This window comes from Heliconius melpomene, chromosome 11 (genome assembly GCF_056956725.1).
Source record: "Heliconius melpomene rosina isolate 202511_hmr_F chromosome 11, ASM5695672v1, whole genome shotgun sequence".
In the NCBI taxonomy this organism is placed as follows: domain Eukaryota; kingdom Metazoa; phylum Arthropoda; class Insecta; order Lepidoptera; family Nymphalidae; genus Heliconius; species Heliconius melpomene.
This window is the reverse complement of record NC_140399.1, coordinates 1,923,893-1,941,780: the sequence shown is the minus strand read 5'-3', so window position 1 is coordinate 1,941,780 and position 17,888 is coordinate 1,923,893. Positions and strand designations below refer to the sequence as shown.

Below are 17,888 nucleotides of genomic sequence, written 5' to 3'. Positions count from 1 at the left end.
TAATAGTAAAAAATGTTTAGATACATAATTTAATTTATTTGGAAAAGTACGACTAAATAATGAATTAGTTTTATTTAAAATACCAGTATTGTACAAATAAGACAATATGTTCGTGTGAAACAATATATATTTCTTTGGTTTAATCCTATAATATGCGACATCTCCGTCGCGTGGACCAAAACATGTGAACCCACATCGCCACCAGAATTTTGATATTAATTATTAAACACCTAAAAATAAAAGGAAATTGGACAACCTTAATTCTGAAAATATTTTTTAAATTTACCTTAGTATTTAATATTTGTAGTATAAAAGTAAACACTAAAATTTAACTATTATATTCCGGCCGATGAGTGGCCTCACTGAAGTTGAGCTATTGACCGTTGCGGAGATTTGGTGTTAGCAATTTTTCTCACTTTGATTATTTTCTTACTGAACAATGCGTAATAATTCAGAAAGTTTAACTTCAAGGCGGCCACGACAAATGTGCAGTACTGTACTCCTAACCTAGGACTACTGACTAGTAACTTAGGCGTAGGTTTAGGGAGAATTCACACTAGTGCCGGTGACAGACCACAGTTCGATAATATGATAATATAATTAAAACAATGGGATTCTAACATTTTAACTTTTATCTTACCAATATTAATGTACAAATTAGTAAAAGAATACATAAATTGACTTAATTTGAATATAACAAAGAATAACTTATATCTATATAGCAATATTTACAGCATATACATACATGAACTAAAAATAAGTTGAGGCCAAAAAAAATAAAACTTAGCATCTTTCAAATGTTAAAAAATAAATATATTTATTTGATGTTTTTATCTGTTTTCTTTTTTTTCTTCTAAACGAAAACAATAGTCAAATAATACAATATGACACTGACGACTTTCTAATAAAAAAAAAAGTTCCACTCATATAAACACTACGATTTATCATTTATTTATTCCATAATTAATTTCATATACAATAATTTTTAAATTTAAGGCTTAAATTAAATCTAAAATTGACCTAGAGCTGTGTAACTAGATAAATCACAGAGAAAATATACAAAAGAAATTTATCTTTAAGCAAATTTTATATTATCTTTTTCTTTCAATTGTAACAAAAAAGGAAACAATATAAATCTGCCAAATTATTTAACAGAATTTTATCAGACTGGTCACACACAAAGGCCCTTATTTATACACCGTTCTTAACTCTGAGTTCAATTTTGAGATCGCTCTCAAAATCGATCTCATAGTTAAGGGTGGTTCATAAATACAGGTCTTAGTTACTTTTCTATATATGCATTAAATAAAGTCAAATGTTACTTAGTCATATTAGTAGAATACTTTCATCATTCTTTTAGTTAAAAAATATTTTAGAGATTAGTAAACTATGACGTCACCAGTTACAACAATGTGGCCGTTGTTATACTCCATATATTTTAGTAAGTTATTAGACATATACTTTCTATTATACTCTGCGATACATAAAATTATTTACAAATATACTATTTCACCATCACAATACGTCTGATCATGTTAGTTTTCAAATTTAATCATAACTAATGTGCCTCGTTTCTTAATTAACAAAAATGGACAAGGTTTTATTGATTAAAATAAGGAAATGTTGAAAAAAGTAGGTAGTAAAACTGTACTTTTTATAAAAAAAAGTATTTCTCTTTTCTAAGTGTAGAATAACACTAAAAGAATATTGGAAATAGGTAGTAAAATAATTTAAGAATAATATATATATAATTGTACCATTTTTTACAAAAAAAAAAAATGGAAAGAAAGAAAAACTAACACATAGATTTTTTTTAAAAAAGAGGCACACTTAAATCCAAAACCTAGTTAGATTTTAGTAATTATAAAATATATTGTAATAATATTTACAGTCTATCATAAAATACAATCAAGCTGATAGATTTTAGAGATTATTTGTTAGAAAAAAAATCTACTATAAAAAAATATATTAGAAATCGGTAATGAATTTTTAATATTTTATTCCAAATATATAACAGAACAATTAAATTGATGTTTTATATATTTTGCGAAAGACTGGATGTTGGTATATTAGTAAAAAGTTACTTCTGCGAATATTATATTGCAATTAATAACTTACTGTAATAAAAAAATATATTAAATTAAGATTAAGAAATAGCTGATCAATTAAATCCATTACCAATAACTAAATAATATTTTAGTTAAAAAAAGCAACTGTCAAAACAGTCCAAAAAGCAGAAATTAAAATGATAACTTCCAATTTTTTCTATTTCTTTATATGTGGCATTTAATCGTTTGATATTAACTTTCAGGTACAAAATAATTTTGGAAGCTCATAATAATAAAAGCTTAAAGAATCTAGTCAAATTATTACTAAAACCAGTTGTGCCAATAATCAAATATGTTTTTATTTATTAACGTCATGCTGCATCACGCATATCGCAGGGGAGGCAGAGGGAACCTAATATGTTTAAAGCACTTCGTTGCCAACTCCAAAATTTTTCAAACCCTTACAAAAATCATTTCCCCCGAGGGAGAATCAAACCCCCAACCGTCGCGTTGACTGACACTATATCCCCTGCGCCATGACGGCTTTAATATATTTTTTCAATCTATTCTAATCTATATTAAGTTGGCATTACTTTGATACATAAATAATTTCTTTTATCAGTTGGCACAACTGGTCCAAATTTAAAAAACCAAAACGTCAAAAAACAAGAACTTTACATACATTAGATAGCTCAGTTTTAGTTTTTTATATTACACAGAGTGTATAAGCAAGAAGCATCTTTAATATACAGCGTGTTTTTTTTAATTTATGAAATAAATAGTATATAAATATTTGAAGAGATTTAATACATACATTTTAGCACTATATAAACTGGCTGCATCATAAATTAAGATATCCCTTACATATACATTCGATAATATAAAAAATGTTAGGTGGTTACATAGAAGTCACTAGACAGTCTGTCATTTAGTCATAGGTCAGTGCGGGTTCATAACTCGACGTGGGATGACGGCTGTCCGCGCGCAGGTATCGCGGCTACACCTAAAAAGTAGAATAAACAAGCGTCTGGAACATATTATTAATAAATTTTTAGTAATGATTTTTAGTAATAATGTAATGATATAATGACATAATGATTAATGATTTTAATTTCAACCTGTACCTGACAATTCTTATATTAATAGTGAAACTAAGATATAGAAAAATAAAAGTATCAAAATTTCATACAAAATTATTAAGCAGCAATCAAACTGCTACCACTAAGATCTGTATAATACAGTCTGTTCAAAAAGTAGAGACGATTTTGAAATTGGCGTTCTGTGACGTGTTGGTTTGCCTTACTTTTGTTTGTTATACACTATAGTCCCACAAACAGTTTATGATGATTATGAAGTTAGCTTCACATTGTATCTTAAGCACAACATGGTAAGCAGAGGGAACCTATGAACCCAGAGTTAAGACACTCCGCTTCCATTAAGTTAATTGCGTTTCCCATTTTCTTCTCTATTTTCACGCAAAACCCACTAAACCTATTTAGATACAATTTTACAGTAATATAGTTTATACATCAGAATAACACAAAGGCTATGTGGGCTTTATAATGACTTTTTGTAATTGGTTATAATTTAACAATAAGTCTAAGCAGGCTAAGCTGCCTGTGGATCGCATGTAATTTCTTCTTTTATTTTTTTTAACGTTCCTTTTGTTTTATTAATAGCTTACTGTATATGTATTGATCCCTTATCAATTTTTCCATCTCTAGTGACATGAGAACATAATTCATTATACATTTAAAAATAAAGCGTAATTTCTATAGCGTTTTAACATTCGTCCCTACTTTCAAACCACTCTGTATATTAAATACGTATTGTTTGCTTACCGATCTCCCCATCAGTAGTCACGGGTGCGTCATTGATGGGGGCGGGCGGGGCGTGCGGGGAGGGCAGGGGTTGCGACGCGCGACGCGAGCGCCGGGAACGGCGCGACCTGCGAGGCAGGAGAGGCCTCGTGTCTTGGGACTCGCTGCTTTATGAGGACAAAATATTATATTAACTAGAGAAAAACGATCTACTATTTAAGTAGTCTATTATATTGAGATGTTTCTTTTGATGTAAACATTCATTATGTACAGTGCTACATTTAGATTCACGGGGTGACAATACCCAGCGTTAAGCTCCGCCACTTCGTAAATCATATACATTGTATAGCGTATAGTGTATTCACAACGTAGTTGTTCATTGTATCAATAAAAACTTGATTTATTTTAGTAAGCAGTAATACTTACTTGTCCTCTTGTTCATTTTCTTCTGTTTGTTGTGCAATCTGAAACAGATATAAATATATTATAAAAAATGTGTTTAAATTAACCATAGACAAAAATAGAGTTGACTTTTTTATTTTATAGATGTATGGTGCAACCGTACCGAAGTAAGTGTCGAAATTAATTATTTAATACCTGCATTTCCTCGCTCTGGTAACGAAGCAAAACGCGGCGTTGAAGTCCGCCATTTAACGGGATTTGTCTCGAGAATTCGACGGAAAATGGGGAACAGAAGTGTCTTAATGTGGAACAGAGTGTATTAACACACGGCTTCCGGGTGGACCTTGCTATGTGCGAGATATAGCGAACGAGCTAAAAAAAGGTATATTACCTCAGGATCGGCATTGGCCTCGTTCTCACGTCCACGCACCCTTGCTATGAACCGCGCTGCCCTCACAAAGGGATTCTCACTTTGTTCTTGAAACGTACCCCCCTGTATAATAAACATCATCATCATCAACAAAAAGATTATGAATCATCCTTTTTAATTGTATCATCGTTATAGGTTAAAGTTTAAAACAATAAATTAAATTAACAAATTTTTTATCAACAAATACTTTTTTCATTTTTTAATATGTTTATAGGAAAGCCTTAGTAGCGGTAGACTCTGTTTATGTGCCTTACATAAACAGACTAACGCTCAATTATTAACACTAAAGAATATAAAAAGTCAATAATGTGTGAAAGCGATATTGTCTCTTTCACTCACTCACATACATACAAACATATGAAAATTCTTTTGACGTACAAACAAAACTCAGTCAGCCATATACAAACTTAAGCATTTATATAGAAACTTATGCATTCATATACAGACTCGAGCACTTATATACAAAATCAGGCACTCATACTAAATATAAAGACTCAGAAACTCATATACAAATTCAGACAGCTCACGTACCTCAGTGGGTGGCTGTCTGGGCGCGTCCACCAAAGGCTCCGTATCAGAGTCTAAGTCTGACGGCGGTCGCTCCCCGGCTGCTAACACGCGGCGCTTGCAGACAGGACACACGCGTCTGTTCTGTGTTAGCCACGGGTCTATGCACTTAGCGTGGTATGCTGCCGGTAGTAAAATGTAGTTTGTATTAATATATGTTTTGATTTGGCCCGTCGTGGCGTAGGAAGCACAAAGTGTAATTGTTGCGATAGGTTGCCCCACTCGAGGAAATGAAATATTTAACATTTTCATTTCTTCGGTCTGGTGTCGAGGCAAAGCACGGCGTTAAGTTTCGCCGTTCCACACACAATGCCTCCAGAATTCGGCGAAAAATGGGGAACGGAGATTTTCATCATTCGCATAACATGTATATATGTTTGTATGTGTGTCAGTACATACATACCGTGCGCACACGGCAGCACGCGCAGCCTCTCGCCCTCCTGGTAGTCGTCGAGGCAGATGGCGCACGTGTCGTAGGGGTCGCCCTTGCTGAACTTGCACGTGGGTATCTTGCGGAGAGCCCTGTTGGGCAGCCGGTGACGCCGCGCCCGCCGTCTGTCTTTTATGCATTTTACTATCTGAAAAAAAAATTGTAGGTATTTCGTTAAAAATATTATAATTAGCAATTTAAGAATAAGCTTGCGTTGCCAGAGTACCAACGTAGTCAAATACAAAAAACATTAATATTCTTTTGACAATTTTTATGTATAATATATAACCATGCAACTCTAAATACAGAGAACAGAGTGCTATACTCTACTAAAAATATAATAAATCAGTAAAAATACTTACCATTAATATAAGTATAATAATCAAACATAACACAACAACAATGGCAAAGGGCAGAAGTAAATGTGTGTTTATGTTGAACGGCAGATCCGAATTCACCATTATAAAATAGCTGAAATAGAAATACATTTTGATTATAATAAAAAAAACTTAGAAATAAAAAAAATCCTATTACACATACATAAAAAATTTTTTTTGACGTTTTGAAATCTAAAGCATTTCCGAAATGTAGTTAGAATAGTATAGTGTGTCTATAACACTTGTCGATATTGTCACAATATGTATGATAAGTTTCCTAGTATTCCTATATACCAGGGATGGCGAACCAATGGCACGCGTGACACAAGTGGCACGTTTGAAAATTTTGATGGCACGCACAAAAACAAAATAGATTTTTTATAACCCATCTTATTTGATAAAAATTAACTGAAAAAAGAAATATTATTAATTTACACTTAAGTCACCTAACTGAAAATATTAACATTTTCCCTATAACTTTTAAAACACTTTTTACGATTTTTAGATAAATATACTATCCCCCGATTCCAGCAAGATAAGTCTTTTTTAAATATAACGCGATGGTTGTGTGTTAAATTTTCGATGAAAGTTACTTGGGAATTGGATTGGAATATCACATCTATACACAAAATATTTATTTTTGTCGGTTTAGTTATAAAAGACGCGGCGTTGGGCTCCACAACCTAATAAACAATTAGAAAAAAGCAGATAAGGAATTGAATTATCCTTTAATCTTTATTCTTTATCTTATTCTTTATCTATATTCTTTATCTTTAATACATACAAAAAGAAATAATGTTAAATACAAACTTACCGATTTGTATATATGTACTCTTGAGATAATATAATACCAGCAATATCGCTCACGAACACCGACGAAATTGTTATACCTTCAGAGTTATTGGCGTACATCGTCTCTGAAAAAAATAATGTAATTAGTTTTTATTGTTTTATTTTTTTTAAGCCTTTAGTTAATTACACACTAAAGAAAATTTTCAACGGGATACGAACCCGCACCTCTTGTATCTTATAATCCTAACGTCAGAATTCTAATACGCTTTATATTAGAGAATTCTAATATAAATTATATTTGTTTTTAGGATTTATTGCTTATGTGTAGGTTTTTTAAATATCTTCACTACTATGGTTTAGTATGCAATGTGTAATTGGAATTTTCTCCATTTTATGTAAAATGAGTAAAAAGTAGAGAAAGACCACTCCTAAGTTCCCTAGGTTCCACGCTTCTATATATTCACGAATAATAATGCATAACTTAATGAATTTTATCACTTACAAAAAGAATATCACTTATAATCCAATCCATTTTTTTCACAACCAAATTCACACTGATCCACATGTACATTGCCAGATTTCACAGATAAAATATATATATACAATAAAAAACCCGCTATAAACGTCCATCTGTCAATATTTACAAAACACAATGGACGAATGGGATGGCAATACGATAACAGTGTAATTATTCACTTTACTTATCTGACCACTTGTGAATGCTTTTAACTGCACGCAATAAGGATCTATACTTTAATTACTCTGTATACGTATTAAAATGGTTTAAGAGCATATTTACGAGTGAAAATTCTATTTTTAGTAATAAAGTAATTGTAGGGAAGTATAAGATGGTTTGTTTATTTATATTGTGGTAATCGTAAATTTATCTCATTGTTGCAGATTCAAGTTCACACAGTACATTGGCACATTGACAGATTATATTAATAGTTATTTTATTAAAAAATATTACATATAAATTATAATTTTTAATAAAATATCCTGGTATTATTATTATTATTTGCATTACATATAATCAAATTGTAACCAATTACTGTCTTTACATGGAAAATATAAGATTATTAATGTTATAGAAACTAAAACAATGATTTTACGGTAATTTCGCAAACTTTCCCAAACAGTTTAATTAGTTAATAAATAAAAAGTACATAAGTACTTTGTTTGCCAAATTTACTACAAAATAATTGTTTTATTGAATTAACTGAAATTTTCCAATGTATGGATCTTTAAAATAATAACATTATTAGAGTACGAAGGTAAGGTGGGCGAAGCCGCGAGCGGGTCACTATACCTACACATATACATTTTACTTACCCAATTCGCTTGAGTTAACATTGTGCACGATAGCGCAGTCGAAGCCTGCTGCTTGAGCATTTCTTATTTTTTTCTCAAAACTACAATTGTATCTGTGGATATAAAAACAAAATTGTTTAATGATGTATTTAATATATACTTTTAAAAGTTTTTAAAAGTATATATACTGTTTTGTCTGTCTGTCTGATCAACTAAGCCATACGTTCTCATCGAGCTAAGTCAGAATTCTTGTTACAGCTTATTTATGTTGCTATCATATCTGTATGGAGATTTTTACAAGTTTCCCCTGCCCAAAGATTGCCTAGTATTATCACTGGGCGAGAGAGAATGCTATTTAATAAATATTTTTTTACATTTTTAAAGTATCTTACGTTTTTAAAATGTTATGTTATTTTTTTTAAAGTATAAAAGTTACATTCAAAGCGATAATATCTTCTACTAATAAATAAATAATTATATACACTATATAGGTTATGTAAGAATTTATGTGTTGCAATACCTGGCAACTATCACAACCCATTTTCCAGTAAAGTTATCGGGGTCTACCGGTGGTTTCTTCATAGCACTGCACCCATCTTCCGGTTCCCCCTTCACCAGGTAGCCCTGTAGTCCATCCGGTGGCAGTTCCGGACCAAAACTTGCTGGCATGTCGCGGAATTCTTCTGTTTTCTGAAATAAAATAAATAATAGCTTTAGGTTATATCCTATATGCATATAGCAGGATAGTCAGAGGAACCTAGTGTGATATCAGAATAATTTGACATATGAAGCTCTACCGAAACCTATCAATGAAGGTATGGGGTTCAATTCCATCATCTAAGATAAAAAAAAATGTAAAAGCAAATCATACAAAATACAATAATTGACAACAGTTGAAAATATTTACTCACAATATGTTGCATACCAACAATGTGCATCACTATTATACCATTTATAGCTGGATGGGACATTTTTGATCATTGATTAAAATTAAATAAAAAAAAAGAAAGAAAAGAAAGAAAGAAAACTCAAAACTATTTTAACCCATTTACTATATTATAGATATACACTGTCAACCAATGCCGCATTTACGACCGCACAATTTTCCACTGTCCATGTATGTGAATGAAATAACTATGATATATTCACTTTGTCCTTGTATAAAAATACTAACTATAGATATAGAAATTGTTTATTTTTAATCATTAAAGACCGTCCACACCTTTAAAGTTTATTTTAATATCTGTATAAGATAAAATAACATTATAAATATTAATAAAGTTATAAATAAAAACGTTAATTATAGTTTTCGTTCTTTACAAGTTCTAAAAGCTAAGGTTGTCCACATAGCGATTTTATTTATAGTCAGCATTGTTATTTAAATTAATAGTTACATGTATGATGAAAAAATCAATTAAAGAAAAACATTTAGGTGTATGAACTTATTTTAATTTCCTTCTCCGCACGAGGACGTAATGTCTCAAGAATTATACGGAAAGTGGGAAACGGAGTGTCATAACTCTATGTTCTACCTTGCTGTTTATGGGATACAGAAACCCCAAAGATTCACAAGGAAACGAAAATATAAAGTTACTAGCGACCTTCCCCGTGCGCATGTCTCAATGTCGAGGTCTATACTTAACTCCATACTGGCCTTGTATAAACTTCGTATCGAATATAGTGTTTCGATAGTTCTGAAGAATTTCTAACGCTTTATCACTAAATAGAGAGATAATGGACGCTTGTGTGTAGGTCATTTGAGACGCCTTGAGATTATTTTTTAAGGAAAGGCATTCATTTTTGAAAATTTTTTTGAAAATATAGATTAATCAAATATCTATTTTAAAAAACTTAAAAATTTAGCATTACTACTTTCATATACTTTTTTTTAGCTACTTTAAGCTTTAAGTATCTGAGTAAAATATTAGTAATAAAGTACGGTAATTTTAGAACTAGTCTAAACAAGCAAATATTATCTGTGGAACTACAGGTCGGATTTACTTTTTCTGTTTTATATGAAACTTACATTCCTCACACGTGCTATAAGCCATATAAGATTACGGTGTAATTCTTAATTAACATTAAATAACGAAATAACAATAATTATGAACGCACATATGTAAGCACATTGTACTATAAAACATTAAATTTCATTAGTTCTAAAAGAAAGTCTGGAACCACGTATATCTATCTCTTATTAAAAAGTCACAATAAGGTCTTTCGTGACAAAAAAATAATTGAAAATTGTAGGACATTCTGGCCGTTTCTTTATTCTACATAAATATTGAAAATTACGAGCGAAAGTTATTTCATTATAAAGGAAATTTTATGAATATAAGATTTGGCCTTGGTTTTGTCATGTAATTTGGACGTATACTTTAGGAGAAAACCTATAATTAAAATAATTTTACACTCTGTTTACGTGAGATGCGCCAGCCCTGTGTCAGTATGTCGTCGAACTTTATCACTAAATATGTCGGCGACACATACAGACCAACGCATAGTCGAAATAAGCGTTATGGCTGTTGGCAAATGCAGCATAATAAAAGAATTGTAGGTGGTAAGCGGGCGAAGTCGTGAGCGGGTCGCTAGTATAAAAAAAATTAAGGCAAAAGCTAACAAACTTTCTATTCATAACATTGCAAAAACAACACTGGAAAAACAAGTTTTACATAGACTTTAGAACTCGTTGAGAAACTTATATTTAAAAAATATTATAAATTAATATTTTCAATATATTTTATATATAAAAATAATCTTTTTGAGGGCTTTTATATACTTTTACACAATTTTCTTCACAGTTTATTAAACCAAACCGTTAAGTCCCGAGTACGTAACGAGAACGCGAGCACTCGACTAGTTTATCATCAACGGTAATATTCCCTTATTAATGGACGATAAGCAATTTAAACAATATGGTCACTTTTCCTGGCGCTTGTCCAATTTATAATTGAAATATATTAATAATTCATTTTAATGAATTTAAGTGTACTTGTGTATGTACAAATTGGCACGCACGACAAAAAAAATGTTTGTAAAGTTTTTCAGATTTCACAGTGGTTGTAAGTTTGAATCTCTCTGGAATATTTTTTTAATTTCATGCTGCATCCCGCACATAGCAGGGTAGGCAGAGGGAACCTGGGAACGTCATGTTAAGACATGCTGTTCATTGAATCATCAAAACCAACGGAAGTTTATTAGGCAATTATCTTATTCAAAAATGCCGAAACAGTTTATGCAAATATAATTATATTTTAAAATAAGTAGGTCAACTTTGTGCTATGATGACGTAGTACGGAAAAAGTGGCAAGATAAAAAAAAATCAAACTAAAAACTGCTTATTAATTTACAAGCATTAATTAACGCCAATCGTGGCACAAGAGACAAGTGTGTGACTGTAACCGCAATAGTATATGGGTTCGATTCTCACTCGACGATATGAAATATTTTATATTTTCGCATATATGTTCCTTCTGCCTACCCTGCCACTTGCAGGATAAACGTGAAGCTGAAAAAAAACTTTAACATTAAAAAAACCAAGCCAATGTGAGTAAAATCTTAAACGAAAATTTTGCTTTAGTCTTGGATTGAGAGCAGATAACGTTATTTATATCTTTGTAGTATCGTATCAACAAAGAATAATAAGATTTTTTTATCTAAAATGTAGAGCCTAGTATTAGACTCTTTTTTTATAGATTTATTATATTAATCTCTTATCGGGTAAGCAGAGACGACCCAGTGATAAGATACTCTGTTTTCATCTTCTTGTCCATATCAAAGATAGTGCCTGTTGAAGGGCAGACCAGAATGGCTTTTTGTTACTAAGTGGAGAAGCGCAAATAAAAATATATATATATATTTATCACAAAATAGACTATACTCTATTTTGATCTCTAGTTTTGGGATGAGTTTCACATGTATGAGATACATTCAGGTGAAAAGCGGAGAATGGATAATTTGCTAAATCTTTAGTTTTAAATGTATGGAAAAAATATAATGTTACTAGAGCACAAAAGTAATTCAGATTAGAAAATAAACAATTGTGATTCACAAGCGGGCGAACCCGCAACCGACTCCTAGTCTATTATAAAAATACTGCGACGACACCTATTAATTAAGAAACTAGGTCATTAGTTTAAATATTATCAATTTACAATATTGTTCATTATTCTTATATTATCTTTAATACGTAAAATTATCGGTCGTGCGTTGCGATTATTTTTTCTTATCATAAAAATACGATTAACGCTGTAGTTCTTATATCAACGTTATTTTAAATCGTAAAAAGTAGAATCATTCCGTTCATTCAACACATTCCGTTCTCAATAGGAGACTTTCGTTACCCGCCGAATTCCTCGCGAGAGGCATTGTTGAGTGGCATAACTTAACACCGCATTTACCGCAGCGAGAAAATAAAATTATGAAACATTTAATTCCCCAAAAGGGAATCGATTAAAAATGTAGACCGCAGTGTAATATCTATCTGTCGATAGCTTATCTAAAATCAATAGCGAATGTTCACAGGGGCTCATCTCGAGAGAATTGACGAGCTAGAGCTATTTAATTTACGTTCATATATTTTGCTTTTATAAATTATATAATATCACTAGCTTTTACTCGTGGCTTCGCATGCGTTTTTAGATTTAAATAAACGTCATGTCATGACTCATTTAGGCTGTGTCATTACTCGTGTAATGGCGTAACTCAACACCGCCCTTTGCCTTGCTACCAGAGCGAAGAAACGAAAATATTAATTAATAATAATTCGTTCCTCTGAGTTGGAAGCAAAGCCCACAACCCTCGCGTTTACAGTCACGCGCTTGTAGGACTGCGCTACGACGGCTTTAAGCAAACTCTTTGGTTTCATAACATCCGTATAGGTTCTCTCTTCTCTTAATGTTTTCAGTATATTAGTAGAAATATATACGTACATTCTGTATGACTTATAAGTTACACATGATTTAGCACCACAAAATTATCGATGCAATTGAATTTCTTATATCGTGATCTTTTTAACGACTATTTTGTAAAGAAATGTTATTTTTAAGTTATTTCTGTAAAAAAATTGTCAAGTGCGAGTGGAATTCGCCCAACTAGGGTTTCCGATCAATTTCAAGATTGGTAATAAGAAGTAAAACTTGACAAACTTAAATTTGCAGGTGTATGTACTCATTTTTGTTAGAAAAGAACAACATATATAAGTAATATATATTTGTAATGGTATACGCATATGTTTTCAGCTTTACGCTGTATTCTGCATATAGCAGGCTAGGCAGAGGGAGCACCGAATTTTCGAGGCATTGCATGTTGAGTGGCGGAACTCAGCGCCGCGTTTTGCCTTGTTAACAGAGTGAAAACATGAAAATATTACTAAATAATATTTCATTTAACCGAGTGGGAATCGAACCCACGACCGCCGTGTTATCATTACGACGGTCTCATCAATCTTTATTAAAAAAATACGATTCGAAAGCGATTATTTTATGAAAAAAAAAATCCCGCAGTGACAGTGCAGTATGAAGCCGCGTGTCACGCTATTCCCCTGTTTTATATTGGTATTGATTTAAGCCTATTAGCTTAGCTTAGTGGACGCGTTGTCACGGTCGGATGCCAGCGATTAACCTTTCTTATTTAGCAAGTGTCGGTAACACTATATTTATTGTGGTTTTACATTAAATTACACTATTTGTACAATAGGATATGTAAGCGTGCCACTGTAAACGCGAGAGGTCGTGGGTTTTACGTCCAGTTAAATATTTATTTACATTGTCTAAGTCAGCTTCACGCTGTATCCTGCACACAGCAACACAACACACAGGCAGAGGGAACCTTGTGGTAAGACACTCCGTTTTCCATTTTCCGCCGATTTCTGGAGGCATTGCGTGTTGAGTGGTGAAACTCAAGGCCACCTTTTGCCTTGACACCAGAGCAAAAAAATTGAAATATAAATTTGATTTATTTACATTTTCTCGCTGTAGTAACAAGTAATACCTCCAATATCTCCAATTTGGCGGAACGTGGGGACTGGAAGTGTCCTAATGAGAACGAAGCATCATAACTGTAGGTTCCCCCTGCCTACCTTGCTATGTATCCCTCAGACAGTGTGACACTAATGCATAAATATTTTTAATGTTTGTCATAATTTTCAGTTTTTTTTTGGATATTATGAGCTTTGGAATTTTAGCTTCACATATTTCATTCATTAGTAGAGATACTAGGTACTATGTAGTGGAGGATTGAGTTGTTTTGCAATTTCTGCTTAAAACCTTATATGTTGAATGTAAAATAGAATGGTTCCCCAACTCAATGATTTGTTATCAATAGAAGATATTACTATGAGTTAAATATAAAATACCAATAACAAAATTTGGCACTTTTTTCAAATAAAAAGTATATATTATATAACACTTCAAAAATAATATCAAGAGTATAAGAATATATATAAAATAATTTATGGCTGGTTCACTAAAGTAAATAAGTGTAGAATTATATTCATTTCTTCAAACTGCCAACAAGCAGAGAGAGAAAAACTGTAAATATAAAAAAAAAACTTACTGTATTTGGAAGATTCTGTGAATATACAACAATATCGCCATTGATGACAGTTAACAAGCTGACAAAGCCAAGAAGGCAGATTTGCTGAGAGTAAAGCATTTTTAGCGCATTCCACCGCGCCCACTCTTTGATGAAGCTGGTCACATTTGATAATATACAATATTATATATATCTCTTCAATGTATCTTTTAACATGTCCAATCTGTAAATATTTAAATTGCAGTATTAATAACAGAGATAATTAAAAATAGAAATATAGAGCAGAATTGGGTTACACAAATAATACAGATAATTAATGTTCAATTAGTCAGGTTACTTTCATTCTATTAAATTTCTCACTAGAGTACTTTTTCTGCAATACAATTATAATAAAGGAATTATTTATTATTTATGTTATAGAAAAACATGTGTCAATATTATATGTCAATAAATACAATAAGTCTTTTAAATATTAATATTTAAAGTAATACAAATACAGATGCTAAATAGAATACAAAATTACACAAAAAAATTAACCATATAAATTCAGTAATATATATCAAATGGATGATATATTTTATATTTTGTCATGTCTAATCATCAATTGTATTAGTCATATCTAACAGAAATGCAAGTGCAAGTGAAAACCATTACATAAACAACAATTAGTTACCAACTCATACAGTATATTTATAGAATTAATATAAAAATGTTAACTTATATAAATATATTACGAAATTGATGTACATGTCTTGGTTTTTATGTAAAAAATGTACAGTTAATAAAATACGACGCCAATAACAATATAAAATAAAGTGGTGAATATTATTTAGTTATTATCAAATTGTGGGACATGAAAAATAGATATGTAGCAAAGATAATATACATCTCGCATATCGCTTGTGTTCATATTATTTTGCATATGATAATAAGGTCGTTTCGTAACAAAAACAAATAATAATTCGTTATCCACATAAAAAATCGTTACAACCAGCCGTTGCACAAAACTATATGGTACACTAATTTAATCTAATTAATAGTGGAGACATTTATTCGGCCTTGAATCACGTGTTAAAAAACAATAATAAATTAATTCCTGCAGTAATGTCCACATAAATGCAAACAATGGTACTTACAGTACAATTTAAAATTATGAATCCAATGTCATTTACTTCGTTTGCGCTTCTAAGCAATATTATATGAGTATTATTATCAAACACAGCACAAAAATTTTCGTATTAGCACCTCATTTATTTGAAAATTGCCAAAGAAATAAATTAACTAAAACTACGACTGATTCACCCTTTGCAAAACCAAGTCAAAGTAAATGTCATTAGTGAAGCGTTCCTAAGCAGAGTAACCGATGCGCTTCATTTGAAACATAGGAATAAAAACGCAGTTAGGATATTGTAAAATTTATACTTATAAATAAATCAAAATACTTATTCAATAGCCTTTAAATATGACTAAATTAACACTTTTATGAGTTAAAAATATTTTATATTTGACATGTTTTAAATGTATGTTTCTTATTCCGTGGATTGGAACGCTATTTAGACAGACTATGAATGTTTTGCTTTAATTTATATGAGTTTTACAAATATTTTAACTAAACTAAAGCAATAAATTTTGTCTAATTAAACTATATTATTTTAATATTTATTTATTTCTGGCTTAAATTATTTCTATCAGCTAAATTGTAACACCTGTCTTATTTCTATAGGCAACACACACATTTACGTAATTGGATAGCATGAAATTATTTTTTTACTTTTGTTGCTTCATTAGTCTATTAAACCTTTATTGTGTAGTATGATTATAGAAATATTTAAAAATTTTAATATTCAAATGAAATATAGACTTTCCATTACTTATTATGATAAATACTTTTGTGTTCATGGTTCATTAATTTACTGTGTTTATTAGATTTAGATATATTAAGTTTGAACAATAAAATGGAACTAGATTTAATTAAATTATTAATGCCTTGTAAATTTTGGTGGTTTTAATAAAAAAATATATCTGAAGGATGCATAATCAACAGAAGATATCTATTGAAGACATTAGACAAATTGTACTACGTCGCGTCGGCTTGAATTCGAGGAGAATAAAATAAAAATAAAGTAAAAAATATTCTTACTTATATTGCGAGATGCGTAAAACATGACAAACATTGTAGCTCGAAGGGCCATTATTTATTCACGGCTGCCATGGTACAAGGGCACAAGCGCGCGATTTTGTTAGCCCGACAGGTTGTGGGTTCGATTCCCACTCCAGGAAATAAAATATTTAATATTTTCATTACAGCGTTTTGTTAACGAATCAAAGCGCGAATCAAAGTTCCGTCACTCCTCACCCGAAAGTTATTCTCGATAATCAATAAATTAAGTTATTCTCGATAATCAATGAATTCAGTGATATGTAATGAATGATGTTACCTAATCGTTCCTAAACAGAATAAATAAAGAATTAAATTTCCATTTTCGAATTTTACTTTTATTTGTACTGCATTTATTAATATTCTGGCAAATTTTGATAATTGTATGTTCATAGGTTTTGATTAAGTACGCGCTGAACTGGAAATTCTTGTATCTTTTGTTTTTTGTGTTGACTTAGAAGCACAAATTTTTCTGCGGTCCAATGGACTGTAAACCTGAATATGACATGTTAAGTTTAGCATGATACCTTCAAGGCTAAAGAGACGGACTACAAAGTGGTCCTACAAGGATTCCATTTTTCTATTGAGGTACGGAACCCCAAAAGTTTTATTACATAATTTTTTTTTCAAATAGCAACTATAATGAAATGAATCAATTTGATTGTACCTGGAAAATCACTATGACGCCGTTGTCGAAAGTCGTTGTCTTATCAAAAAAATTTATAATTCAACTGAATCATTTCCGATGTTAACGAAATAGCTTGTTAGGTGCTTGTAAATTTACTAATGAAAAATATTTTTTCGTAGACGGGTGCAGTCCGTTTAAAAATTAGCTGAAGGGCACTTTCTGAATGAATCAGTAATATAAATATAAAAAATAAATGAAATAATCGAGATATCGAAAGGGCATGAGCGTGCGAATTAAACCCCCGACAGGCTTTTATAATTGATGTGAGAAAAAACGCAGTGTAAACTTCCGGCACTCAGCACGCTATGCCTTCAGTATTTCGCAGAGAGTG

The 17,888-nt window shown here is 31.2% G+C and overlaps 1 protein-coding gene across 5 annotated transcripts; it reads right to left on the bottom strand.

The window, feature by feature from the left end:
- Positions 1-109: 109 nt before the first annotated feature.
- Positions 110-16,051, bottom strand: gzl (godzilla E3 ubiquitin protein ligase). Of its 5 annotated transcripts, none has more exons than XM_085193003.1 (12): positions 15,848-16,051; positions 14,733-14,934; positions 8,698-8,867; positions 8,199-8,290; positions 6,889-6,991; positions 6,060-6,168; positions 5,671-5,845; positions 5,232-5,389; positions 4,662-4,763; positions 4,295-4,332; positions 3,890-4,035; positions 110-3,075 (listed from the first exon to the last, which is right to left on the bottom strand). In XM_085193003.1, exons 2-12 carry the CDS (start codon positions 14,829-14,831, stop codon positions 2,999-3,001), a joined length of 1,269 nt encoding a protein of 422 aa, XP_085049129.1. In that variant the 5' UTR covers positions 14,832-14,934; positions 15,848-16,051; the 3' UTR covers positions 110-2,998. The 5 variants fall into 5 exon arrangements, with proteins under 5 accessions (XP_085049129.1, XP_085049131.1, XP_085049130.1 ...); XM_085193005.1 differs by having other exon boundaries at positions 110-3,051; XM_085193004.1 differs by having other exon boundaries at positions 3,890-4,032.
- Positions 16,052-17,888: the final 1,837 nt, after the last annotated feature.

Excerpts from the sequence above, each read along its gene's own strand:
- gzl (XM_085193003.1), bottom strand. The coding sequence starts at position 14,831 with ATGCTTTACTCTCAGCAAATCTGCCTTCTTGGCTTTGTCAGCTTGTTA. Across the intron at positions 6,992-8,198 it reads TGTTAACTCAAGCGAATTGG|AGACGATGTACGCCAATAAC; the intron begins GTAAGTAAAATG and ends TATTTTTTTCAG. Across the intron at positions 4,764-5,231 it reads CCAGACAGCCACCCACTGAG|GGGGGTACGTTTCAAGAACA; the intron begins GTACGTGAGCTG and ends TTTATTATACAG.